Genomic DNA, 27,103 nt, shown 5'->3' with positions numbered 1-27,103 from the left:
ATGTCACACAGTCTTCAGCTTGTAAAATGATCATGGGGCCCTTCCCGCACCTTGCCGCCACGGCGACAACGCGTCTGCAGGCAGTGTGGTGCGGCCGCTGAGGAAAGGCAGAATCCGGCGCAAATTTCCCATTTCTCCTGCAATTCCCTGACCACGGACTTATGTGCACACACCGACCGGCCCTCCCCCTCGGGACGCGGGCAGATTCCAGGCAGGGGCCGAGGTACTACTGTCTTTTCCTTTTTCGTGAAACCTGGGAAGCAGAGCTTAACTGGCACCTTTGAAATTTTCCTGCGTTAAATGACATGGAGAGTGCGGGGTGGCGTCCGCTGTGTGGGGCCTCCAGGGCCAGAGCCATCAGCTGCCGGCCTGGGAGGAACTGGGACAGAGTAGGTTCTGGATAGATAGGGCTCCGGATAAAACTCATTTTCTCTGACACGCTTGCTTCCAAACTAAGGCCCTTCTTGCCCAGGGAGTTTACTAACCACGCAGACTTGCCGGTCCTCTTAGACCTGAACAAACAGGGTGGCCGAACCCAACCTTTGAGAGCGGCCAGCGCTGAAGAGGGTCCGTGCTGAGAACACAGCGCCTGCTGGACAGCCCACCATTTCATTCTGGTTTTAATGAAGGCGCCCGTGTTTTCTACAGACTTAAAGAGGCGGAAATGCTAGAGCTTCTCCTAAGATCTTCTGCCCCAAACTAAAGGATGTACTGCAGGGCCTGAAATGACTGTAACTCCAGCTAACAGACCCTGGTGCTGTTTGGAGTGGGACGCGGTATGTGGCCACGGAAGGTGTTCTGGGCTGAACTGTGCCCCCCAAAATGTGCATGTTGAAGGCCTAACCCCAGGCACCTGAGAATGTGACTATTTGGAGACGGGCTTTTAAAGATGTGGTTCTGTTAAAACGAGCTCATTAAGGTCAGTGCTAATCCAATCTGACTGCTGCTTCTACAGGAGAGCAGTCTGGACACACAGAGGACCCCAGGAATACACCGGCTCAGAGAAAAGGCCAGGTGAGGACACAAGAAAGGAGGCCCTGTGCAGGCCAGGCAGGGAGAAACCAGCCCTGCTCGCACCTGGTCTCCACCTTCCAGCCCCAGGACTGGGGGAAAATGCATTCCCTTGCTGAAACCACCCAGTCGATGGTATTTTGTTACTGCGGCCGGAGCCGCCTCAGACAGATGGCAGAGCTCTGGAGGCCTCTTCTAAACTTGGTTCTGCCCTCCACTGCATCTGAGAAGCAGCAGTCATTGGCCAAGAGGGTGTTAATCCTTCTTTCCTCCAAAGAGTGATTGGAAAGGACGCTCCTCCCACCCCAGCCCCTCAGCCAGGCTCCCGTCCAGAGTGTGGACCTGGCCGAGGAGCATCGGGTCAATGCACTGACAGTTCCCTGAGAAAATGTAATATTCCTCATGCCGGAGATTAAGGGCACCTATCTCTGTCCATTCACATTCATCCGAGGTCGAATTAGGAGCTGTGATTAGCCTGTCAGTCACTGAGCTTTCTGTGGAGAGTGGACCGCAGGCCGGGTGGGTTTCCGCGGAGGAGGGGGGAGCCCCAGACCCTGAGCAGGTGGCGTGGAAGGAGTGTCTCAGCAGCCGCCATCAGCGGGACAGCAAAGGAAGGGCCCCCAGACACAGACAGAGGGCAGGCAAGGGAAGCCTCCAGGCCCGGGGCTCTGTTCAGAGCGGCCGCCTCCTTGGCCGTGGGTGTGTCATGTTCTGTGGTCAAAGAACCCTCTGGAAGTGTGTCTGGGGAAGAAGGCAGCCCCTCCTCCTCTCCTTCCTTCTCTCTGAACATCATTCAACACACACTCAACACCCCAAAGGTGGCGTCAGCCTGGAGGCCTGAGGGACCCTGTGTCATCTGTCTTGCACGAAGCTGGTGGAGCTTCGGTCCAACACCTGTGACCCTGGAGCAACTCTGGGGACAGCCGTGGGTGACCTTAAAGTGAGAAGTGGCACCTGAGCAAAAGCAGACTTGGGACCCCTAGGTGTGGGCATGCTTCGCTTCCCCCATAGACCGTCTCATACCCCCAGCTTTGCTCTTCCGTGGGCATGGGCCTGGAAGATGCTGGTGGACTCTGTACATCTTCAGAACATCTGATAAACTGTCAGCACCTGAGCCCCCAAAGTGTCCTCTGTGGGCGTTTTTGTTGAATGGATGTCCCTTAAATGAGCAGATTTTAACCTGTCACCAGTGACGTCCGGTCCACACGCTGTGCGTGAAAGATGGAGCCTTCTACCTCCGATGCTGTGTGGGCTGATTTTTGTCAACTGGTATTTTAAAAATGTATTTCTAGTGGTTGGCTTTATCTTTAATAATATAAGCGATTGAGGGCTGAGAGGAAGGCAGAGGAGATAGGACACTGTTTGGTCTCCATTTCAAACATTTTGGGAAGCGCCCGACATAAATATGCCACTTAGTCTTCCCCTTCCTCCGTCCCTCACATATCGTTTCCTTTGAGGGTTTTACTAGCAAATCGTCTTTGGATTCACTCAGATCTGAGAAAAGCATTATCGTTCCTGAGCTCTTATCTCGCGTCCTTTCTGGTTGTTATTGTCAGTTGCTATTTGGAAGAGTATGTGCAGTAAATTCATAAATAAGTTTAAAAATGTGTGCTCATGTCCACCTGCTCCTTAGGAAGGAAGGCGCTACTGCAATCATAATTTAATAAGAATAAGTTTATGCTACAATTTAACCACTATCGGTTGTTAAAGCATCAATTTTAAAATGCACAGCTATGATAAAAATCAGGGGCCCTAAAAAAACAGAATTAATAATTCTGGTCAAAGTGTTGTATTTTTCTTATAGGCCTATTCCTCCTTAGTTGAACACTATATTGATAATATTCAATATTTATGTGATAATACTGTCCAAACCTGCAACTGGAGTAAATTATTTGATTAATGAACCATTAATGAAAATAACAGTGGAAATCAAACAAGTGGATTTGATGTGTCCCTATTTCCTATTCTGTCTTTAGTGAGAGGGTGAAACATCCCCCCCGCCCAATCCCAGACATACATTTCACTGCTGAAATTCCACGACGCAGGGATAGAAAATTCTGTCCATCACACAGGGCAGGGGAGGGAATGAAGCAGTCTGCGTCTGCAGCAACTTGACCACAGAAAACACAGCCATCGTGTTAGACTTCTAGCAGGTCACACTCCTCCCCGAGGACCCCAGCTATGAACTTGGCACAAATGGCACTGAGTATTGAGTCACCAGGAGACAAGTCATCTTCAGAACCCATCAGAAAAGATGGCAGGGCTTGGAATTATTTTGCTCTTCCTTTTGTAAAACAAGAGGAACTGAAATCCTTCCCTCATTTAGGACTTAAGGGTAAGATCGAAGTCTGGGCGATCGTAACTTCCTTTCCTCTAAAGGCTGGTAACCTCTGAAAGCCTTGCTGCTGGTGGTGATGGTGCCTCAGGGGCCCAGAGGAGCTGGGCTGGGGTTTCCCTGAAGGATGCACCACCTCACTGCAAATACTCATCATGCAGTGGGTCTTCTACTAGGCAGCTGTCATCTGGCACTAGGAAAAAAATGCTACGGAAGGCAAAATGAAATAAGTTTAAAAACAGACTTATATGAGAAAACGTTAGAAGATATTAATTTCAAAAGGGGCATGTGCACAAAAGAGAACAGAACCTCTGCTGACAGGATGCTGCCTTCCCCACGTCTTCCCGCGATGCTCGCAGTCTGTGTGTGAGCACTGCAGTAACAGTCACATTCTCAAGGAGTTAAAATATACAGCTTAATACATGGCTGCTTTTAAACCGGAATGTCCTTATAACACAAGTTCTTATCAGAGGTCTGCACCGCACTTGGCAAACAAGACGTTCTACCTTTTAAGCAAATAATTCATTAGGTAATTAAATTCAAGTGAGATTACTCTAATTAAATACACACTGCTGTGGAATCATAATTTCTATGTGGTCTAGTTAAACATGAACAATCTCTTACTCCTAACCAAAAAAAAAAAAAGAGAGAGAAAGAAAAAGAAAAAAAAAAGAAAAAGCTTTGAAAGAATCCCCTGGTGGCTGGAAGAACAGATTTACACGCACCGCACAGAGGTCATTTCAAGAAGAGAAACCAACACCCACGCGATCTGGGGCTGAGGAGGGATTCTCCAGTCTGGGGATTCCGGAAGTTCGGGCTGCTTGCTCTGGGTTCTACTAAAAGGCTGGAACCCGGCAGGAAGGAAGTCGCAATGACCTTTCTTGGGAGCTTGGTGGTTGCGTGCGCGCGCGCACAGCCGGGTCCCCCGGGCGCGAGCCTGGCGCGGCGTCTGCCCAGCGCCCACTAGGCCCTGCGCCCCGGGCGCTCGGGAGGCCAGTGCTGGCCCAAGGACCCCAGGACTAGAGTAAAATGAAAAGTCACTTTGTCCCCCACACCGTGCTCGGCCCGGCTCCCTCTAATGGCATGAGGAGCAGCGGCCACGGAGGGAGGCGCTGCGGGGGCGCAGGAGTCCCCGATGGCTTTGACCTGCGCCTCCGGGCTGCGCAGGGCTGGCGGTCGGCTGCGCGGCCGCCCGGCTTTCATCTGCTCGACACGCGGTCGCCCGAGTCCCGGAGCAGGCAGCGACACCTGTACTGCGAGAATTTACAGCGCCGTGCTCCGGGACGGCGCTGACTTGGGACGGGTGAAGTACGAACACAAACTAATTAAAAACTGCATAATGGCGCCCTACAGGAACACGGTGGAAAAACAAATAAATACAAGTTGCAGCTGGCGCGGCGATGACACCTCTGCCCCCGAGCAACCGTCTGGTGACATCAAATTGTAAACCTGAAAACCCTCGCACCGTTGCCGTTGATCATATTGGAGACAGAATGGAAATGATCTGGTTAATGAAGGGAAGGTTTATAAAATATTTACGTGTGTGCACAGGCATGTAATTCAGTTCTTCCGACACTCGGGGACGGCGACATCGCGGCACTCCAGGCCAGGCCACTGTAGTCCATTTCTCTACCCTGGGGAACTCAGGCCGGCTTCGGAGGCTCTGGGCGCCCGGGAGCGCACTTCGCTCCCCCTTCGCGCTCGGGTCCCAAGCGCCTAATCCATCCAGACACTCCTGCGTTGCCTGAAATGCGAAGTGAGCATACTGCCCCAAGCATTTGACAGTCCTGCCTCTCGCTTTTGGGCGGCTTTCTCCCGGGGTTTTCCTGGAGTCCTTGGGTGTCTCCTCCGACAACCCCACTGGGTCCTTCCTGACAAGGCGCGCACGTCTCGCCGCGGGGTCTCCGCAATCCCGCGCGCTCAGAACGTTGCTTGGGTGATACTCTTGGAGGCAGCAGGGGTGTCCCTGGTCACCCGCATGGGGCCCGAGCTTGGAATGGCAGGAGCGCGCAGGCTGGGACCCAGGGATCTGGGCTGAGAGGGCCCGGTGATCGCTGCTGCCGCCCGCCCAGGCTCCTGGCCTGGCGCCCCTGTGCGTGCGTGTTACAGCTGGGCGCTCCTGCAAGGGTCTCCACCGCCTGGGACTGTTTGACACTCGTCTCGTTGTCGCCAAGCAGGGTGGCTTCCTAGATCCTGCTGGAGAAAGGTGCTAAGTCTTAATGAGTATTTAACAAGACTCATAAATCAGGGCGCAAGCCTGGGGGCAGGGGAGGGACTGGCTGGGGCGAGGGGTGGGGAGGGGTGGAGAGGGGGCCAGGGTCAGGCTGCCCCTCCTGGCCACAGAGCTTCCACCCACCGCTGTAGCCTTGCCATCTGCAAAGCAAATAATGCATTTTGAAAGGCAAACGAGGAGGCCAAAACCCAGCTCGCTGCATCCCGGACTCAGGTGTGTGGAGCCAAATGCAGGTCCCCTTAACGGCTCCAAGGATGGGCTGGTTCCCCAGGAGCTGCCTCCTCTTTTTCAGAGACCTAGGTCACCAAGGCTTCAAAATAAGCAGGAAATTATTTCAGAAGAAGTAAAATTGTAAATGAAGGTGATGTTCAGATTGTTTAATCTCATCCTGATATAAGTATGCAGGTGTGGGAGTAGGGAGGGCAGCTGGACACACCTTTACTGAGGATCTGGGGAAAGACAAGGGACACGATTCTTCTCAGATTGGTGGTAACAGTTTCCTTCCCTTAGAAAATTAGTACCCCCACACCCATAATGAAAGTAGGCAAGCAAACTTCCATCAGCTTGGTTGGAAGGCCCATTGTTCACCTGCTCCCCCTCTCCAGCTCACTCCATGGCCTCAGGGCCTTTCCCCACCCCCCCGGGCCCAAATGAGTCCCCGCCCTCCGGAGTGGAGTCCACACAATGGCAACCTGCACACACACCAGTGCACCCAGAGGCCCTGTTCTAGCCAGGACATGCTGAGGGTCTGGGCTCTCGACCCAGGGGGTCCCTGGCAACTGCCCCTGCGGAAGCCCCATGTGGTCCTGCTTGAGATCAAGGCCAACTGTCACGGGCCCCTGAGTAGGGGTCGTTAGGGAACACAAGGGCACCTAGACCATGTGGAGCTCTGATTCAGCTGCGCAGCGACCCCTAGGTCTGACTTTGCCCCTCTGAGGCCCTGCCTCTGGCTCAGTAAGGAGCCGGAGGCTACAATGAGGGGTGTGCTCTGGCCAGCACAGCTTCCTGACCAGCGATCAGGCCTGCATGATCCATCCCCTTGTGAGGTGGAGACTGCGGCTCAGGGTCTGGGAAGCAGGTCTCTCCCCACTCTGGACCCAGAGGAGCGGGGCTGGGGGCCACTGGTTTTTGATGGTGGGGCATTTGAAATACACCCTTCCAGTGGTCTGAGGCCGGGGCAGGACCTTACTTGTCCTTTGTCTTGGCCCTCTGCCTCCTGGACCACCAGAGCAGTGGCAGAAGGGCTAAGCTGGTGAGCTGGGGCTGCCTCTTTGGGGGAAGCACTGGATCCCTTAAGCGGTAATTCAGGTCAGCCTTCAGGTTCCAGCACAGGGCCGCTCTCTCGCCCAGGCCTTCCGCGGCCCTACTTAACCACTGGGTGCTAAAAGTGAGTAGAGGGCCGGTGGGCAGACCACCCCCCCCAAGCCTGGAGAAGTTCCTGATCCTTCTCGGCCCTTCCCCCTCTCCAACAGGCTAATTTGGAGGCAGTTTTCTTCCTTTTTGGGTCTTCATTGCTTCCTAGTCTTCCACGTGCACGTTTTAAGGTAAAAATCCAAGGAGAGAGAAGGGTAGAGGTGGGGGAGGGGTGGTTGCCAGGCTCCACTAGGATTCCAGCCCCTGGGCCCAGGCAGAGAACAGCCACAGTTGCCCTCAGGGACCTTTCCAGGGTGGGTGGGGGGCAAGTTGATTGGCCTTCCTAGTGCCAGTTCCCCCATCACTGCCTTTCCTCAGGTACAAAAACCAGTGGGCACTTCTGCTTGCCTCCCTGGTGTTTTCAGGAACCTACGATCATTTCATGACCAGAATGGAGCTGATACAGACAGGACATGGCGGGCTGTGGCGGGAGTGATGGTGGGCTGCTGCTGGCAGGCTGTGGGAAGGTGATTCATCCATGTGCCTGAGTCTTGACCCTGAGCGGCTTCTCTGGGCTTACATTCCACCTGGCTCTCCAGGTCACACAAGAGGGCTTATCTCACCTGTATTTACCTGCCACCCTGAAATGTGACACTGGAGTTTGCTAAACAGGACAGTGGTGGGGCTGGCCCATTAGTTTGCTTTGGGTGTTGGGGAGAGGAGAGGAGAGGGGGTTGGGGAGTGTGGGGTGGTGGGCTGGGGAGCCGGAGGAAGCTGCAGTTGGGGACTCCCCCGAGCAGCAGTCGCCCCCGCCCCGTCCCCACCAGAAGCTGTCTAGGTGGGAAAGGTGCCCAGGCGGTTGTAGGGGCTTTCTGGAGTGAGCAGAGGCAGGTGGGGAGGGGAGGGATAGCATGAACAGGGAGAAGAGCTGACTTTGAGCACAGAAAATAAAGCCTGATCACACAGCTGGTAATTAGTAATGACTATTATGGGCGTTCTCCTTGCTAATTATAGGCAGTGGCTCTGTGTCTGTCCTCAGGCCCCAAAATTGGGAAATGGGAGTCTTCCTGAAGCCGCGGGAGTCCATGGCACAGCATTCTGGGTGCCTGTACTCCATTCTGTTGCCCCAAATGGGTCCAAACCGAGGCCAACACCCAAGTCCCTGGATGAGATGCCAACAGGGTCCGCGTTCTTGAACGGCCGCAGCAGGGGGTACTCTCCTGGCCCGGGTTGCCGCTTAGGAGATGGGGCGCAAAGTGGCCAAGGGAGCTCAGGCAGGTACGCTGGGCGCGTTCCCCACCGGGCCTCCAGGATCGAGCCAGCGAGTGCAGCTCAGAAGCGGCCTATCCAAGCTGTCCAAGGAGGCAAGGAGGACAGTGCACCCGGTCTGCGCCCGAGCCCCATCAGGTCCCAGGCGACCCGGAGCCATCCCTGAGCGCGTCTTGTCTGGCTGCGTCCCCTCTCTCTTCCGGAGGCGGAAGATAGAAACGGAGAGGGAGGGAGAAGACTCCTGGTCCCGGGCCCGGTTGCGGCGCCGCCTCGGGCCGGCGCGCCCCGCACAAGTTTACTTCCTGCGTTTTCACACCTCCTGGACACACGAGGGGCGTCCAGGCCATGCTGGCTTCTCCCAGCTCCGGGGTGGGGGCAGACTGTTTCCCTCCCGCCGAAAGGGTGTTTTCTTCGCAAAGAAAAGGTCCGCTCACTCACAAGAACCGGCCATCAGCTTCCCCCAAGCCAGTGGCTTCCCTGCTGGGTTGCCCTTTTGCAAAGTTTTCACAACTGGAAAAGCCTGCAGCGCTCGGCCGCTTCCTGCTTCTCCAAGGGCAGAGAGGCCGGTCACTGCCAGGTGACCTGTTAATACCTAGTGGGGGCCAGGGGACGCCACGCCGGTTGAGTGGCACTTCTGCCAAAGATGTCCCGGGGAGGTAAAGGCAGCACCGACCTCGGAGGAGAGGCCGATCCCCGCCGGCTGTCACCGCTCTCCGCCGGGCCCCGTCTTTGCCACCCCAGCGGTGGAAGAGCAGGCGCCGAGGTGTTTTGGTGAGAGAGTAGATACACCTCGGCTGCGAAAAGGCGCACTCCAGTGTCCGACAGCTGTAAACCGGCGTCGACAGGTTGTCAGACAGCTGCGGGGGCCGGTCGGGAAGGGGCCCGCGGCCGCCAGGCCCGCACCCGCCGCCCGGCAGCTCGCGCGGCCACGGCGGGCGGAGGTGGCCCGGCCAGCGCGGGGCACCACGTGCTCGCCAGGAGGGGCGGGAGCGGCCGGCAAGGGCGGGCGGGAGGCAGGGAGGGGGCGGGAGGGGAGCCGGGGGCGGGGCCAGCGCTCAAGGGGATGCCAATCAAAGCATCAACTTCAAATTGTGTCTGAAAGCCCCGCCGCCGAGCGGAGGGCGGCCGCCGCAGTCGCCGCGCGATCGCGGATCCGGGCGCAGTCGGGAGCCGGGCGCCAGCGAGCACCGGGCCGAGGAGCAGCCACCGGCCCCCGCCTCCGGGCCGGCCCGAGCGCGCCCGGCCGGCCGCCGGCTCCCCGTGCGGCGCCTCCCCGACTCTCTGCCTCCGTCCCCCGCCCGTTTTAATACTTGCCCGCCGCCGCCGCCGCCGCCGAGTCCGCGGACATGTCCTTCCCGCAGCTGGGCTACCCGCAGTACCTGAGCGCCGCGGGGCCCGGCGCCTACGGCGGCGAGCGCCCGGGAGTGCTGGCGGCGGCCGCCGCCGCCGCCGCCGCCTCGTCGGGCCGGCCCGGGGCTGCGGAGCTGGGCGCGGGCGCGGGCGCGGCCGCCGTCACCTCGGTGCTGGGCATGTACGCGGCGGCGGGGCCGTACGCGGGCGCGCCCAACTACAGCGCCTTCCTGCCCTACGCCGCCGACCTCAGCCTCTTCTCGCAGATGGTGAGTGCGCCCGGCCGGCTTCGCGCCCTGTTCGCCGCGGGCAGCCCTTCCCCGCCCGCCCGGCGCCCCGGGCGAGGGCGGCCCGGGGCGGCGGGGCGCGCGGGCGGGAGAGCGGGCGGGCGGAGCCGGCCCGGGCGAGGCGCCCGGGCGGCCCTGTTGGCGGGTCCGAGGCGGCGAGGGCCGCAGGAGCGCGGAGAGGCCGGCCGGTAACGGCCCCGCCATCTCGGCTCGGGGAGGCGGGGAGGCAGGAGGTCCGGGCCGCGCAGGGGGTCTCAGTGGGAGTCGGGAGGCCGCAGGAGCAGGCCCGGGGCGCGCGGCCCGCGCTGGGGGTCGGGGCCAAACTCGTCCAGCGCCCGCGGCTCGGTGGCGGTGGCGGTGGCGGCGGCGGAGGGGCGGGCGGGCAGGGTTCTGGCGGGGCAGCTCGGCCTGGTTTATCCAGACGCTCCTTCTCGGCCCGCGGCTGGCGCGACCTTTTCAGCTTTGGGGCTGGGCCGGAGAGACTCGATTCTCTCCCTCTTTGGCAGAGCTCACGCAGCTGTATCCGAGTCTGCCAGAGGAAGCTCCTTAAAGCTTAGTAGGGTCGGTCAAAATAAGCCTAACAATGGAGGTCTGACGGGCCGAGTGCAAATTTGAAATAAAAAAAAAATCGAAATAATTTTTGGCGTCTGAAACGGTGTTTGCTCTGACTTTCGTTAAGTTGCCGAAGTTTTGATTTCATTTGTACCGAAAGAAAAGCACTTTTCTCCCCGCGTTACGTGATGGAGGATTAAAGAGAAGTGTCCCTGCGCTTAAAATAAATGCTGTCCTCTTAGACTCCTGTCCCAGCGGGTGTCAGATGGGGGGGGGGCTGCAAATTTAATGCTCCGTGGAGCCGTTGGCCCGTCTGTCGGCCCAAAGGATCCATTTCCCTACCTCTGACTACAAAGTTCGGTTTAAACTTTGGGCTGGTGGGAATTGCGCGCCTGGCGCGGGGAGGGGGGGCCGGGCAGGCAGCCCCCTCCCGCGAGGCTGCGGGCGGGATCACGCAATTTTCATGCTCCCAGGTCTCCCCAGTCCCCGAAGGAAGAGACAGGAAATAAATACCCGACAGCCGTACACCAGCAAAGCGGCCGCTGTGTTTTCCTGGAACTTTTCATGTAGTTTTGAAAAGAAAGCCTATTTCTCTGAAAGCGGCCCCAGCGGCCTTTCAGATCGGTTGCTGTCGAAAAAGATCAGCTCCCATTTTGTTCCGGCGGCCAGGATGCAGGGGAAGCGATGAGAGATTTACAAGGTATCCTTTCAGAAAGAATTCCCAGCAGAGACGAGGCTGAAATGTCTTCCTTACAGTTACAACCAAAATAATTAGAAAAGTGCAGAGGACTTTTTTGCGAAGATTAGGCAAAAAACGAGATCTAGCCAGAGAAACCCTGTCTCCGTGGCCTCGCCCGCCAAACTAATTAGTCAAAGAAATCTTCTGCTTTCTGCAACTTTCTCAGAGTCCCGGGTCCTCCTCTGCTAACACAGCAGCTCGACAGTTTTTACATGGAAGATTCTAATTTTTTAACAGTGATTTTGAATACAGATGTGTACCATTTGGGAAAGCGGCGGGCGTGTGTTTGTGGGGGAGGGAGGGAGCTGTGTGATGAGGATCTGCTCCCATTGTGGCGGAGTCGGGAAGGGAGATGCTTGATTTTTTTTTTCAGAGAGGAAGCTATATTGAAATTCTACCCCCCACCCCCTCCCAAGGCTTGTGTGAGTGTCCCCGCGTTTCCTTGCGGTCTCCTGCGGGTTCTGGGAAAGGAAGCCTAGACCTAAACCAAATCCTAGGCCTCGGTCTCTAAGCCATTAGGGTTGGGGATTTGGAAGTCAGAAGATAAAATTGTGAGTGAATGTCTGTCTGGGCAATTTATGGTAATAATGAGGCCTAATGAGGTTGTTAGAAAGATAAAATGTTATTTACCAAAAAACCTGATGGGATAATTTGACTTGCTGTGTTTTACTACCAATGATAAAAAGAATATTGATTGCAAATAAATCACGGCCTCTAAATGCCTGCAAACAGTTTGTGCTCCCTCGCTCCTGATCAAAGTCAAACTTGAGCGATAAAGTCACCGAGGAGAGAGGCCTCGAAAGTGTTCTACTCTGTGCAGCCTGTGCTCTGGGTCCCCGCGTTAATATTTTACCGGATAAAACCTCCTTTTGTATTTAAAAAGAACAAATGGTGTTTGTGTTATTGTTCTTGATGATGGTCAGGATTAAAATTGTAAATTACCTGTCACCCACTACAGACCTTTAAGTGCGGGCAAGCCATTATATGCAGATTAATTTGGGAGCTAAAAGGAAAGGGCTTTCATTTTACACTGCTGATGGATTTGGACTAGAAGAAAACCCGAGACGGTTTATTTTGTTTGACCCCCTCAGGGTCGAAGGGAGGAGGGCGTCAGCTCTAGATTCTCTGCGCTTAGAGAAGCTGTTTTATCAGGCTGGTTAAAAGGTTTTCCCCTCTGGCAAGTGTGAGATAAACTTGGGAATCTGGCTTCTGGAGGTGTTATGGGAGGTGGGGGAGGCGGCTCTGAGGGAGGCCTAGGGAGGTTCCAGGGGCCGAGGCTCTGCTGTGGCCTTCTAGAGGTGGACGGAGTCTGGAACTTTTCTTGAGTGACAACGCTCTCCATGATGGGTGGAAGGGCAGCTGCTGGAGGAGGCTTGCGGTCTGTCCCCTCTCCCTCCCAGGCGGGAGATGCGTTAGGGCTAGCTTCCCAGCAGGGGGGAGCGCCTTCCCAGTTGTAGGGACTCATCTCTCTCTCTCTCCCTCCCTTCCTCTCTCTCTCTGCATCCCTACTCTCCTCCCTCGCTGGGCCTGGTGGCTGCAGGGTTCTCAGTATGAACTCAAGGACAACCCGGGAGTGCACCCCGCCACCTTCGCAGCCCACACGGCCCCAGCGTATTACCCCTACGGCCAGTTCCAGTACGGGGATCCCGGGCGGCCCAAGAACGCCACGCGGGAGAGCACCAGCACGCTCAAAGCCTGGCTCAACGAGCACCGCAAGAACCCCTACCCCACCAAGGGCGAGAAGATCATGCTGGCCATCATCACCAAGATGACCCTCACGCAGGTCTCCACCTGGTTCGCCAACGCGCGCCGGCGCCTCAAGAAGGAGAACAAGGTGACGTGGGGTGCGCGCAGCAAGGACCAGGAGGACGGTGCTCTCTTCGGAAGCGACACCGAGGGGGACCCAGAGAAGGCCGAGGACGACGAGGAGATAGACCTAGAGAGCATAGACATCGACAAGATCGACGAGCACGACGGCGACCAGAGCAACGAGGACGATGAGGACAAGGCCGAGGCACCTCGCGCGCCCGCCGCGCCCACCGCCCTGGCCCGGGAACCAGGCTCGCCGCTGGCGGCCGCCGATGCGCTCAAGAACCAAGACTCGCCCCTGGGCCTGTCCAAGGAGGTCCCGGAGCCCGGCAGCACGCGCCTGCTGAGTCCCGGCGCCACGACAGGCAGCCTGCAGGGCGCTCCGCACAGCAAGCCCAAGATCTGGTCGCTAGCGGAGACGGCCACCAGCCCCGACGGCGCCCCCAAGGCCTCGCCGCCGCCGCCGCCCCCGGGCCATCCAGGCGCGCACGCCCCCCCCGCGGGAGCGCCGCTGCAGCACCCCGCCTTCCTGCCCAGCCACGGACTGTACACCTGCCACATCGGCAAGTTCTCCAACTGGACCAACGGCGCGTTCCTCGCGCAGGGCTCGCTGCTCAACGTGCGCTCCTTCCTGGGCGTCGGGGCGCCCCACGGCCCTCACCTGTCCGCGCCGCCACCTCAGCCGGCCGTCACCGTCGCCGCGGGGGTGCTCCACGGCGACAAGGCCTCAGCCCGCAGCAGCCCCTCGCTCCCAGGTAACCAGACCGTGGGCGTCCGCTCCGCCCCAGGCGAGAAATACGAGGCCAGGCAAGGCATGGGGGTGGAGTGGAACCACTGGCCGGGGAGGGTGAGACGCAGTGACCGCGAGGCCGGGGCTGATCAGTCATCCCTGCCTGAATTCAAGGAGCGAGGCCAAGGCACTCTGCTCGGCTCTCCCGAGAAAGCCCATGCTCTACCCACTGGCCCAACACGGGAAGGAGGTGGGTAGTTTTCCCCTGGAGACACTTCTGAGGGGTGGGAGGGAATGGAGTGGAGCCGGGTCGGGTGGAGAGGCGGCCTGGGCGCCGCTGCGGCATCCGTGTTCCCCGTCCTAACGCTCAGCCTCTTCCCCTCCCTCGCAGAGAGAGACCTCGTCCCCAGGCCCGACTCGCCGGCCCAGCAGTTAAAGTCACCCTTCCAGCCCGTACGCGACAAGTGAGTGCAGCTGGCCTTTACCACTGGGCAGGGGCGAGGGTGGCGTTGAGGGCCAGAGGCTGAGCGGGGCAGGCGGCGGTGGGGTCGCTCAGTCAACGTTAGAGGGGCGCCATGCACCAGACACGCCGGGGCTAGCCGATCCCACCCCCCCCTCCGGTTTCTCCTGAGCCGGGAGCCGCGCGGGGCAGGCGACCCCGCCCCTGGGCGCTCGGCTGGCAGAGCCGGCGACGCTCGGTCCCCGCTTCCATCTACTGACGGTGCTGTGTTCTTGTCTTGCTGTGTTTCCCCTGCAGCTCGCTGGCCCCGCAGGAGGGAACGCCGAGGATCCTAGCAGGCCTCCCGTCAGCCTGATTCAGGATCTTCTTTTACTTTCGCGGGGGGGAGGGGGGAGAAGTTCAGGAGGGAGGGGGTGAGGGAGGAATTAAGACAAATATTTCAGACTGGTGTAAAGGGCAATTCTGGCGACGAAGTCAAGGACTCCCATCCATCGCTTTCTGCAGAAAGGGGCTCCTCCGGCCCCGAGCCCGCGTCCAGGCAGTCTGGCCTCTGCCCGCGCACGGCTCAGGTGGCTGTCACCGTGCTCTGGGTGATTATCGGTTCCAAAATGCCCCCATGTGCTTGTGTCTTTTTTTCTGTATATAGAGTGATTTCAGATTGTAAATAGCACGTCAGCAAACTTGTCTAAATCATATATTTTTGTCTAATAAACTAAATGAAATGATGGCCACTGCTCCTGCTGCTGTGTGGCTGGGCGGCGCTGGGGGCATCCTCAATCCTGGAATCCTGCGTCCTGCAATCTTGGGATCCTGGCAGGGCTCAAGTGCAGTGGCTGGGGAGAGAGGCTCCGGGGTGGCTTCTACCAGGGAGGCCGGTGCTTCTCAGTCTTTTGGTGGTGGTTGAATTTGTTACTGTTGTCACCAGGGCAGTTTCTGGTTTGCGGTTCAGTTATTTCCAACTCTTACACATTTATTTAGGCGTGCCTTTCTTGGGACATAAATGAGTTCGATTTTAGGCAGTTTATAAAACGATTTTTTAGAAGTGGATAACAATGGGAAAAATGAAAAGAATTTCCAATCGTGTCCCCAAAGGAGAACTTGGTATTTGAAATCAATTTATAACCACTTGTCTCAGCGGTGCATTGCGGCATCTGGGCGTTTTGTGGGTAGAATGAGGACATAATGGAGTATGAAATTTTGCTTTCAGTGTATTTTTTAGTTGTTTGGCTAAATCAATCGTGGAGAAATTGGAAGGTTCATTTCAACCCTCCCTCAGGCGGCCGGGGTGCAGCGCGGGCTTCTCCCGGTGTGTGAGCCACAGGGCTGCGTTGGAGGGGAGTGACAAAAGAGGGGAGCAGGCCTTGGTCTCCCAAAGAGGCCCCTTTAAACTCATGCGCCCTGCACTGGGGGCACCCAGCGAGCCGAGGAGCCAGCAACGCCCATATGGTCCGGAGCCTGGGAGCCAGGGGAGTGATGGTAGGAAGCAATGCGGACTGAGCCGGCCTCGGACGTGCACGGGTGGGAGATGGTCCACGAGCCCTGGGAACCGAAGAGGGCAGGCTGTGGGCAGGACACGCTGAAGCAGCCCGCACTTCAGAGGGTGTAGGACACTTGGCTCGTGAAAGAAGAGAAAGCAAACGTTTACAAAACTGCCAGTGAGGATGGGGGCTGCGGGAGTGGCGGCCGAGTTCCCGGTGTCGGACAGGACCTCCCCCACCCCAGCCCGAGGTGCATATATTCGCTTTCGAAACCTTCGGGACCCGCTGTCCCGGGGCTGCTGGTGGCGGCGAGGGACGTGGCTGCGGAAGGGGAAAGCCGGGGGCGCTGCCTGCCCGGCCCCTCTGCAGCCGGGACCAGCGGGCGCCACCGGAGGCGGGGAACTCCCGGTCCCCGGAGCCCGCGTCCTTCTCCAGTGGCCCCCATCCCCCATCGGCCTAGGGAAAAAGGTTGCCGCAAAGAGGCGGGGAGGAAGCGCGAAGGGGCGGCCGCCGGGGAGCGCGGGCCGAGGGCACGCGGGGATGCTCGAGTGCGGAGTGGGAGCCGCGGGAGGGCCCGCGCTGCGGAGCCGAGCGGAGGGCGGGCGGGCGGCGGCGGCCGCGGTGGAGCGGCTTCCCGTACGAACCGATGTGTTCGAGGCGCCCTCTATGGGCCGAAAGCTGAACGGGGCCCTGACCGAGGCGCCGATCTGGTTCTCGGGGCGTGGTGCAAAATCTGGGGGTCCTTGGCTTTGGGGGTGCTGTGGGCGCGAGCCCCGAATTACGGCGGTGGGCCTTCCTCTGTGCTCTAGAGTGCCCCGCACCTGTTTGCAGTTGGGCGGCGCTGTGCTGGGCCTGCGGGGTAGGCTGCTGCGTGGGGTGGAGGGGCAGGGAGAAGGGACTGGGCTCCACTGGGCTGCTTTCATGTTTTCATAGTCCCCTGTGGGGCTTGCGAATTCAAGGAGGAGCTCCTTAACCTGCCATCGACACTACAACTTCAGGGTCACTACGACTTCAGGATCACCACGGGCCTTGGCTCCCCCCCCCCATTCCAGAGTTCTGGAACCGAGCCTTGGACCCCACCCTGACCTCTGGGGCCAGATGGACCTGTGTCCTTGGCAAGACTGGGCTCTTACAGATCTTGGACGGGCAGAGTCCTCCTCCCCTCGTGAGGAATGGTGTTCTTGGCTCACAGACACCCTGCTCTGGCATGGAAAACGTGCTGAGAAGCCCCCTCTGAGCTCCTACTGGTGGCAGCAGGTGGGACTCAGGTGGGCTGTGTGGAGTCCCCTGCCCTGCCCAGCTCCACCCCTGTGTCCCTCACCCCCAAAAGTAAAGTGGATGGCCTGTGCAGGCCACCCCTCTCACCCGTGTTTCCAGTCTCCTCTTCTGTCTGATGCATTTGGAACCCTGACTGCTGCTGCCCAGGTGGCTGGACCACCCAGTGCTCACGGGGGGGGGGTCTGAGGCCTCAGAACCCTGTGGCCTAGAAGTTGTTGAGGGTCCGTGCCCCTTCCCGGGCCCGAAGCCTCCCTACAAAGAAATCAGATCGCCAGCCTCAGGATGATTCCCCTCCAGTGAAGAGCTGGACATGAATTTTTAATCAAGCATTGAAAAGCATTTTGTCCTTTGTGTGCTATTAGTTTACATCTGCCCCCACCACTGCAGCCACCTAAGTGTGTGCACGCTGAGGGGCGCGCGGTGCCCCCGGGAGGTTCTGATGAGGGCAGTGCTTCTGCAACTGAAATACCTGGCAGGAGACATAGGAACCCCGTTTCCTTTAAAGGCAAGGTGGAAGCTCCTCTGGAACTTTCTGTGTGTGCCGAGGTGCACTCCTGCCTCACCCCTGCCCAGCGGTTTCAGAGGGTGGCGGTGATTCTGTAAGGAGACAAACTCTGAAAATTCCTAAGGATGAGGGGCTGATTTATGTTGGCATCTTGGCCTCTGTTCTCCACAGGGGACAGGTTCCTCACAGCAAGGACACTCTATTCAGGACAGAGGATGTGTCTTTATGGGATCTCATTTTGGGGAAAAGGCTAAGGAACAAATCTGACCCGGAGACCGTCCTCTCCAGCTTGCAGAGGTGACGGGGAGAGGGTCTGGCGTGCAGACTTTCTCGATGAGTATCCCCACATTCCTGGTCGGAGGACTTGGGGAGTGGGTCCAGACCCCATCCCTATCCCTGACCTGCTGGAGTCTTGGAAATCTCACTGCTCCCACCTCCCTTCCCAACCGCCTCCAATCAGTTATATTCCCCAGCACATTTATCTCGCCTGCAATATGGAGAATTCATATTCATCTCCCGGTTTTAGTGGTCTGACACTGATTAATGTAATACGCGCCGTGACTCCGAGGGGCCGCCACGCGATGAATCATGCCCTATAAAGTTTCAGTCGTCCTTGTAGATGGGACTCTGCCAGAGAGCTCAAAGCTGGAGAGAGGGAGGGACGAGGGGAAAGGAGAAAGAGAGGTCAGGGTGGGCCAAGGCGCCCTGCTGCCCTAGCGCGGGCACTGCCCCCCGACTCAGGGGCCTAGCAGCTCTGGCCCTCTGCCTGCAGTGCTGTCCCGAGATGAGGCCTCTTTCTGGTCCTCCCACCCTGGTGTTTCCTTCCCTTCCGTGGGGGGTGCCAGCAGGCCCTAGGCTGCTGGGTGGCCGAGACAGGGTCGGGCTGGGGCTGGGCTGCCGGCTGACGTCTCAGGGTTAGGGATACAGATTGGGGTCTGGGGAGACTGGAGCCCAGAATGTTCTCCCTAAAGTGGCGGGGCCCAGTGTGCTGGTGGGAGTAGGGTTTTGCCCCTGGGGCACCCAAACTGGGGGGCAGAAGGACAGGAAGGATGTCACGCCCAGGGAGGGTTGCTGGGTTGGGGTGGCTTGGTGTAGGTTAGGGGTCCACAGTGGGTAGGGGCTTGGAAAGCTGACCAGCCTGCAGTGGTCTCTGCCCATCTCCTGTACTGTGGGTCACATTGCAGGTCCCAGCGCTGAGACGGAGTCAGCCGGGTCCTCAGGCCTCCCAAGGACCAGGGAGGGGAACTCTGAGTACCTGAGCCTGAGCCAGCATGTGCTTTGTGCCCCTGCAGCGTGCCAAGCTCAGGGGAGCTTCCTGCCACACTTGTGGCCCCAAAGGCTCCAGGTGGGGAGAGTGAACAGGGGAGGGTTGGTCCTGGGAGGGGGAGGGGGATCCAGGGTTGGGTGGCCAGGAGACAGGGCTAGCAGGTGGAGAGGGTGCACTCTGGGGATGACGGCAGGGCCTGGCCACCTCCAGGGTGCCCTGAGCCACGTGGAAAGAGCAGGGCCCCAGGGATGCCCACCCAGAGGCAGAAGATGATTGGTCCCTCCAAGTAAAAAGGCCTGCAGCCACCGCCTGTCCCCGCTCTGCTCTGCTGGGGACAGAGCTTCCAGGTCTGCTCCGGCTCCCACCGAGCCAGCGGCCCTAATTACAGCTCTGGAGCTGAAAGGCCTCAGAAGTTCACTCCCTGGGGACTGCGGACTACCTCTGTGCCCCAGCTACTGAAGCTGGACACATACCCCTGTGCCCTCAGGACAGATATCTGAAAACGGGCCCTCTTAGGTCAACACACAGGGGGACAGAGGGGCCACCTGACCTGGTGGCAAAGACCTGGGTCTACAGTGCTCTTAGAGACCCACACAAATGTTTTAATTTCTTTTCAAATGGAAAAAGTTACTTTTAGGTGAAGAAAATGTGTTAATAGATATTATCAGTGTCTTTATACGATCTATCCTTCTGTCTATATGTTTATATCTATCCATCTTTATACCAAGCAGCCTTAACATTTTTTTTTTTAACATTTGCTTTCATTGGAGGAGGAGGCCCAGGAACCTGTGAAAGTCACCAGGCATCCCAGATGGAGGGGCCCCTTGAGTGGCCTGAAATTCTGGAATGGCCTTCCGTGGGAGGTCGGAGGAATGTGGTCCAGAACCCAGGGGAGGAGCGGGCAGAGCAGTGCCCCAGGGTGACCTCTCCTGCAGTGGGGACTCAGGGAGTTCCCTGGGGCACTCAGGCCTTGTGGATACTCCCACCCCTGCCCCTGCCAGCAGCCCCTACCCCCCTTCGGGTGAGACACAAGTGGAGCCCTTTCTGTGGGCTGCTGTTTGGTTTCTGAAGACGCCGCGGGTGTCTCTGATCCCCTAATCCATTTATCCAGCGTCCTGAGCACTGGCTGAACGTGGGGACACAATGGAGGGCTGCACCAGGGGGCCGGGTTGGGGGGCGGCGCACCCAGCTAAGCCCCCCCCGCCCCAGTGCGCCCCAATCGTCCCCACCTCCGGGGGACCCAAGCTCGGTGGCCGAGCGCAGTGGTGGGAATAATGCTGAGACAGTTTAAATCTTCTAAACCACAGGGCTTTTCCTCTTAATTCCTTCTACTTGAAGCTGCCCTTCGGAGTGGAGACGATGCTGCCGGTTTCCTTGGGCACGTCCCTGCCTGAGCGCAGGCGCTCGGGGAGCAGGAGAGGGGGCTCCGGCGGGCCGGGCGGAGCAGGTCGCGGGGGCAGCAGCAACACCGGAGCGAAGCGAACTGGCCACTTGCAGCCTCTCCTCCGTGTCTTTCCCTGTTTGCTTGTTTGTCGCTGCTGTCGCTTGGCTTGTTATTGAATTTCAAACGTGTGCTTAATTGCCAGGCCCTCGGATAGCTGCAGCCACGTCTGAAAATATTAAATACATCTGTGAGACAGTGGGCGAGGGAAATCAGAAAGGTGCTGGCTGCACGGAATGTTAAAAGGGTCTCACAATGAGTGATTAACATTTTTATGAATAAAATTAATCACGCATTAACTCTGCAGCACAGTGCATCTGAAAGCCAGTTGCAGCCCAGGCCGCCCCTCACTCACACCCAAGAACTTCGGAGGCCTCCGCGGCCCACAGCAAACATCTAGCCGTTACGAATTTCAGAATATTTATAAGACGATGTGCCAATAACAGCTGAGTTTGAGGTGAGGAAGCTAAAGCCTCCAAACGTACCACCACCATCAGCAAACGTCCAGCAGAATTAAAAGCAACCGGTATTTTGATTTTTCCTTTAGCAAACTCCCAGTTGAACCCGGCTGTTCCCGTGCTAGGATATGCTCATGGGACTGTGTGGGCCTGGGCCCAGCAGGGCAGCAGGGCGTGATCCGGGAGGCGGAGGCTGCATCCCAGGGCCCTGGGAGTGATGCTCTCTGCTTCCCGGCCCTGTCCTGGGCCTGCGGTTCCGGTGAAGTGGACTGGATCGGAGGGCGGACCCTGGTATTATTAAATCTCCAGTATCCCAGATAATCAAGTGTGATCCTCCCCTCCTGGCCTCCCTCCCTCCTTTCTAATCCCTTGCCACCGCGGTCTTGGGATTATTCCAGCAGGCTGTACAAAGGGACGCGAAGGCATCTGAAGTGTCACTCTGCAGCTGTGGCAGAGGGGCTGCGTTGCCACTTTGCCGGTGCTCCCAGCCCATGTGCGCAGCAGAAGGCGAAATCAAAGCCGCCCGTCTCCCTCGGTCCTGCACATTATTTTCCACCGCGGTGGCGAATCTCTCTGAGCTCCGTGAACCAATAAAACCGTGGCCCCTGTTTGAGTTGATATATTAATATTTGCTGAGGATTTGCAAGGTCGGGGCTAAATGTCAGCAGATTGCTGGGGCAGACCTGTGGGGGATAATTAAACAAATCTCACAGCAGTTCATCCTCCTAACATCTTTATTAATCTTTTTTTTCCTCCCTTACTCTCCTGAAAGAGTACTTTGAAAGATTGCTATTGCCACTTTAGAGAAGATTCCGAATAAGTAATCATAAAAGACTCCTCTGGCGATGTTTGGATGTTCGCTTCGGAGGATCCCGGGACCCTTCCCTGGTGGGTGTCCGCGGGAAGGGAGGCCCGGCTGGGCGGACTGTCACCAAGCGGCTGTGACCTTCACCGGCCCCTCCATCGTAAATCCTGGCCGGTTTCCCCGACACCATCCTCCTGTTTCTGTGATTCCACCCGCGTACGGGCTCTGCCCAGTGGCCCACTTTGCTGGGCGAGGGGCCTGCTGCCTTTAACGTGATTACAGGGAACACTTACTACAAGTCGGACGGTTGTGTTTAATGAGCTTCATCAGCAGTGTCGGGGTGCCTCACTGCACGTCACAGCCTATAGCAGCCCTCGGCCATGCAGTCCTCTGCGATCTGATTTATTTTTTTATCAGGCAGCAGGAGCTGTCTGGAGTTTTTGTTTGTCTAATGGGGACTGCATCAGGCCCCTAGTGTAAAAACACCACCAGGAAATTAATTGCTTCTGTGTGGATTCGCCACAGATGGGTCCTGTTGATGAGAATGGTATATTTTCGACTTTGCTATCCTGCAGTGAGTTATAAAAAAAATAAAATGAAAGCCAGCAATGCAAACATATTAGCATCAATATAGATTCAGGATGGCGTAATTGAAAACATGGGCTTTCGGAGGACAATGTGCAGCGAAAGTTCAAGTTTCTCGAAAGATTTTTTTCCTTCCGGCCCTCTTCCGCAGGTTTTTATTTATTTGTTTATATATGTATGTGTGTATGTATTGCTTCTAAGTGGAACCACCTCTGGGCAGACACGTGGCTGGGGTTTCAGCTGGCTTCTGGCGGGGAGAAGCTGCTCCCCCGCCCAAGCCTGACACGGGCCTGGCTGAGGCCTGCGGTTCGTGCTCCCACAGCAGTGCCTGTTCATCAAGGCTCCAGCCAGAGGCCCCCGGGGGCCCTTGCAGGTGCTCCTGGATTGCCTGCGTGTTCACACGTGGCTGAGTTGAGTGGACAGATCTTTCTCCCCTGCTCCCTGGGCTCAGATATAAATAAGTGCTCTTTCATCAGACCACTTGACCCCTAAGTTCTGATGAGGCTGCACGTTGCTCCTCCCACCTGGGATAGCTTACGGATGTTTTTAAGCTACTTAGTCTCAGAATTAGCACCTGTCACCTGTATGTTCTGTTCTTGGCGCTGGACAGTCCCTCGCTGGTGGGTCCCCAGCACTAGGGTGCGGGGCTGCTCCGTGCCCCTTCGTCTTCCCACGAGGAGTCTCACGAGCTTCGTTCTCCTCTTCCTCCTTGTTGAGGCTGCCTGAGGTCAGCCGTCGGGGTTCTTGCTCGGCGCTGTGTCAGGATGGGGTTGGTCAACTTGACCTCAGATAACTCAGCAGACTACAGCTCACTTATGGGAAAACAAACCCAGAAACTAATGCTGAATGTCATGGTAAAGATGGGGGACACTTAAAACTGGGCAGGAAAAGAAAGAAGGAATGCATTGCCCCGCCCAGAAGCAGCACGTGTTCATGCTGAGGCAGCGAGAATAATCAGCCACTAGAACTTGGCAAGTTGGCTTTGCCGAGTCCCGTCGAGGGGTAATTCTAGTGACCCCCCCCGGAATTCCACAGCGTGAGATGACAGTGGTCTCGTGGCCAGTTCAGGGTGGGTGTGGGCTCCCGAAGGAGAGGCACGTGGACTCCTTGCTTGTTCTTCTTGAGAACATGGGGGTGAGGCTGGGGAGGGAGCACCACCTCTTGGCATCCAGATGAAGCCACGAGGCTGTGCGATGTTCTGATGGGTGAGCTCACAGAGCAGAGGCAGGCTGCCCAGGGTGGGGTGCATGTGAGAGACAGACAGACAGACAGACAGGCAGAGCCAGAGAGAGAGAGAGAAAGAGAGAGAAAGAGGCCTAGAACTGTGTGTCTCCCGCTGGGTAACCTACCCTCCTCCACCCTCTTTCCCTGAAACCCTCAGCCCTTACTGAGAGAGGACACACAGCAGGACCCTTAGGGGAGCCTGTTAAAAATGCACGTTCTGGGGTTGGGGGAGGGTGTAGCTCAGTGGTAGGGCACCTGCTTAGCATGCATGAGGTCCTGGGTTCAATCCTCATTACTTCGATTAAGAGATTAAAAGGCATGTACCCCAGCAGCCCCCTCCGTGATTCCTGTTTCAGCAGGGGTGGGGAAGGGCCCAGTCATCTGCATTTTAAATCAGGTCATTCTGAAGCCATTGGGGAACCGACACCCGGAGGGCCACCACCTGGATCCTGGACTGCCTCGCCTCGAGTACTTCCTGTTAAAGGATCAGCTGACAAAGGGCTGGAGTGAGTGTCACCCTTCCTGGTTCCTGAGCCCTTGAGCCGGGTGTGGAACTGGAAGGTTCTAAGCATTGCAGAACCAAACAGATGCACCTTTGGTGGTGAGAGTGGTCCACGCTCTGCGGAGGGTGGGGACCTGGGCGTCGTGCACACAGGCGCTGGGGGACCACGGCGCTCACTGCCCGCTCGCCCGGGGCTGTGCAGAGCTGCACTAGGACAGCAGCTCTTCCCTGACATCCAACTGCAACCGTGGCCGCAGGACCGTTTATCAACTCCCAGCAGTAAGAAGGGAAATGATACCGTGCTGCCTGTCCCCCTTCAATGGTGGGAACTTAAGTGCACGGCAGGTCCCCTGTTCATCACGCAGTGGCTGCAGCAGCATTTCTGGGCTCTCGGGGCTCCAGACGGTTCATTCCAAGGGGCTCCCCTCTATTCGCGGGTCGCTGATTCTTTGTGCTAGTCATTAACCTTTATATGGGCACAGCGTTTTTTCTTTTTCCTAGCTTGAGAATCAGAAAGTCTATGACGGTTGCTCCATCCTGAATGGATGTAAGAGTGAGAGCTTCTCCGGTGAATAACCAGGCTGAGGATGTCTGACAGGCAGCTGCCGGTCCAGGCCCTCTGGTTACAGCAGAGAGAGAGCACCGCGGGCAGCGTCGGCCTCTGAGTACAACAGAAGAGCTGGGTGCCGACCACAGCCGACCTCCTCCACCCTCAGGGCGAGGGGAGCCGGGTGCCGGACCCCTTCCAGGGAAAGGTCCCTAAGCCCCTCCGGCCCCCGCCGCCTCCTTTCCCTGCCCTCTGCACCCGCACTTCAAAGTAAAGACAGGAAAGAATTTCTGAGCCCAGCCTTTAGGGACTGAAGTTCATTTTCTCTTGGGAATTTATTCTTTCCATTTTTAAGAAGAAAGTTTTTGTTTTTGTTGTTTTAAATCAGAAGAAAGACCCCAAACCTTCTCAGACATCAAATATCTGTTAAAAAAACATTTTGGTAAGCTAACCATACATGAATCAGAAATAGGTGGCTTTGGTCGTCCTTAAAAGGCTTACTCTGAACCCCAAATATCTTTAGAAAGTTTGAGACATTCAAATGCTATGCAGCTGGGCACACAGCCAGCATTTTAGGGGGATGGACTCCACGCCTACGTCGCTGACATATTCGCAGGTATCGGAGTCGGCTGTTCATTTTGAGTGGATTCTGATGTGCAGGCATCCCTCTGAGGCTTTAAACCTGTCCCGCAGCCTCTCCCCGCTTGACAACAGAAGGGTCGGTCCGCAGGGAGCTACACAGCCCTCACCCCTCACACTGCCTGTTGCGTCAAGTCCTCAACTCGTAAGTCTCAGGGAGCATCAGACTCGTGAAAATGCCCCTCTCGTGGCAGGAACGTGTTCACCTTGGAAGGAGAGGTGGGAAGCCACCAGGACACCTTGCTGTAACGGCTGACCTCGTAGGAGGTGACCGTCAGCCATGGTTCACGCTGCCCGGAGACAGGAACACACTGCCCGGAAGTCCCTCTAGTGGCTGGAATTCTGCAGGTGTGTCTTTCGTTCCGGTGAGCCTCGGCCCAGTGCTGCGGCCTGTGTGGTGGTCAAAGCAGTTCGTATCCTGGTAGTGAAACCTGTCTGCCATCACCCAGCCGGGAGGAGAGGAGTCAGAGCCCCCTCATCGGTGCGTGTGGACTGCGCCCCCCCATCGGTGCGTGTGGACCGCGCCCCCCCATCCGTGTGTGTGGACCACGCCCCCCATCCGTGCGTGTGGACCGTGCCCGCACGTATAGGCAGAATGAGGGGAACATGGTGACTGTGAAATGAGAACTCACAGATACAGACATTGTTAGCTCGGGTCTAATTAGGATAATCATAATTCTTGGCATCTAAGGAGTGACTGCTGGGTGCCTGGCGCTGTTTGTAGCTTACATGTGGCAGCAGATTGAATCCCCAGTAATGCATTGGGGTTGGAGTTATTCTTTGCTTAATTTTAGGGGCCAGGGACGGGGTAAGGTTTCTAAGCAATCTGTGCCGGCTGAACCGACTGGAATGGGAGAAGGTTCCGGGCTCCATCACGCCTCCGCTGCACCGACCAACTGTGTGTCTGTCTCTCTCAGGTTTTCGGGCTGTGGGAGCTCCTTTATTTTGGAAATCATTGAGTGATGTGCCCTGCCATCTGACAGAACTTCCCGGTCCCCTGATGGACCTCTGTTGCCCCCGGACATTGCCCTCACCCGTGGGGATGAAGCTGGTCTGTTCTAAAGCCAGCCTTAAAATCTGGTGGTTATTTTTCTGTCATCAGTAGGCAATGGCATTTTTTCTTAATGTCTTTACACAGAAATGGGACAAGCTGGCATGTCGTTTCCTACATTCTGTCTGTGGAAAGAAGACACTGGCTTTCCACGGGCACAGCCGTTCGGGGTCTGTGGTGCTGAAGGCTTGCCTGCAGCCTCTCCACCAGTCCCCGGCTCTGCCTCCCGGGCTCCTCTGTGCTCCCCGCACACCCTCTCTTTGCCTGTCTCCCCAAACTTCCCAAGGCCCTTACACACCAGGCCGGGCATCCCTGAACGTACGGCTGGTTAGTTGCAAGGTGTGGTGGGAGCCCGCGGGGTGCAGAAGGGCTGGGGGCACAAGCACCTCCATTCCCGGGGTGGGTGATACACGGCGCGTCATCCACCTGTCTTGGGACCGTAGGTTCCAGTCTTGGATGTAAGGGATCTGGAGACCTTTCTAAACAGTACCCCGATTTTAGAGGTTTACAGGTCAGTAAATGAAATGTGCATGTTGTGTGCATGCGCATGTGCATCCGTGTTTGCACGTGTGGCGAGTGGCATGGGGAAGGTGCCGACTAGGAGAGAAGGGCCAGCCTTGCCCATGAGGTCAGGGTAGCTGCCAACACAATCAGTTAAGCCGAGAGACCCTCCCTTTTCCTGATTTCCTGGGGCAGAGCTGTGTTATCTGGAGAGCACTTCACATCCCAAACATTCCTTGTCTCATATTCATGGACCCACAGACTCTAAAAGGCACAGGAAGCCTCCATGTGCAGTTGGAAGAACGGCTCCCACAAAGTCAAGTGAACTTTCCAGGATGCCCACGTCTACCTGTGGACGGAGGGAAGGAAAGAGGTTCCAGAGAGGGGACCACGATGGCCAGCATGAGCCCGCCGTGAGCCCTGTCTCAGGAGGGTGAGCTCCTGTGTTGGCATGTCCCAAAGATATTAGAATGGGTCTAAGAAGGTGGTGACACAGAGGCAGAGACCTGGCAGACGGGTGGGGGGGACCTGGGTGCAGGCTGCCGCCTTCTGACTACAGGGCTGCCAGGCTTGCCCCAGGTGCGACTTCTGCCCCAGGTGGACTGCCTCCCTGTCCTCTCCTAGGCCAGCCTCTGTCCTCAGGACTCTGGCATGGCCTGGTCGTGGTCCTCACTGCAGTCAGGATTGGGCCTGG

The 27,103-nt window shown here is 57.3% G+C and overlaps 1 protein-coding gene across 1 annotated transcript; it reads left to right on the top strand.

Moving 5' to 3' along the window:
- The first annotated feature begins 9,281 nt into the window (after positions 1 to 9,281).
- IRX1 (iroquois homeobox 1) lies at positions 9,282 to 14,855 on the top strand. The gene is made up of 4 exons (XM_072958886.1): positions 9,282 to 9,820; positions 12,670 to 13,693; positions 14,060 to 14,132; positions 14,426 to 14,855. The coding sequence occupies exons 1-4, from the start codon at positions 9,548 to 9,550 to the stop codon at positions 14,481 to 14,483; spliced, it is 1,428 nt and encodes a 475-aa protein (XP_072814987.1). The 5' UTR covers positions 9,282 to 9,547; the 3' UTR covers positions 14,484 to 14,855.
- Positions 14,856 to 27,103: the final 12,248 nt, after the last annotated feature.

This window comes from Vicugna pacos, chromosome 3 (genome assembly GCF_048564905.1).
Source record: "Vicugna pacos chromosome 3, VicPac4, whole genome shotgun sequence".
NCBI lineage: Eukaryota > Metazoa > Chordata > Mammalia > Artiodactyla > Camelidae > Vicugna > Vicugna pacos.
The sequence above is the reverse complement of the archived record's forward strand: the minus strand, read 5'-3'. Positions and strand labels throughout refer to the sequence as shown.

Coding starts and splice junctions, on each gene's coding strand:
- IRX1 (XM_072958886.1), top strand. CDS start 9,548: ATGTCCTTCCCGCAGCTGGGCTACCCGCAGTACCTGAGCGCCGCGGGG. Junction 9,821..12,669: donor TCAGCCTCTTCTCGCAGATG/GTGAGTGCGCCC, acceptor TGGTGGCTGCAG/GGTTCTCAGTATGAACTCAA. Junction 13,694..14,059: donor CAGCAGCCCCTCGCTCCCAG/GTAACCAGACCG, acceptor CCTCCCTCGCAG/AGAGAGACCTCGTCCCCAGG.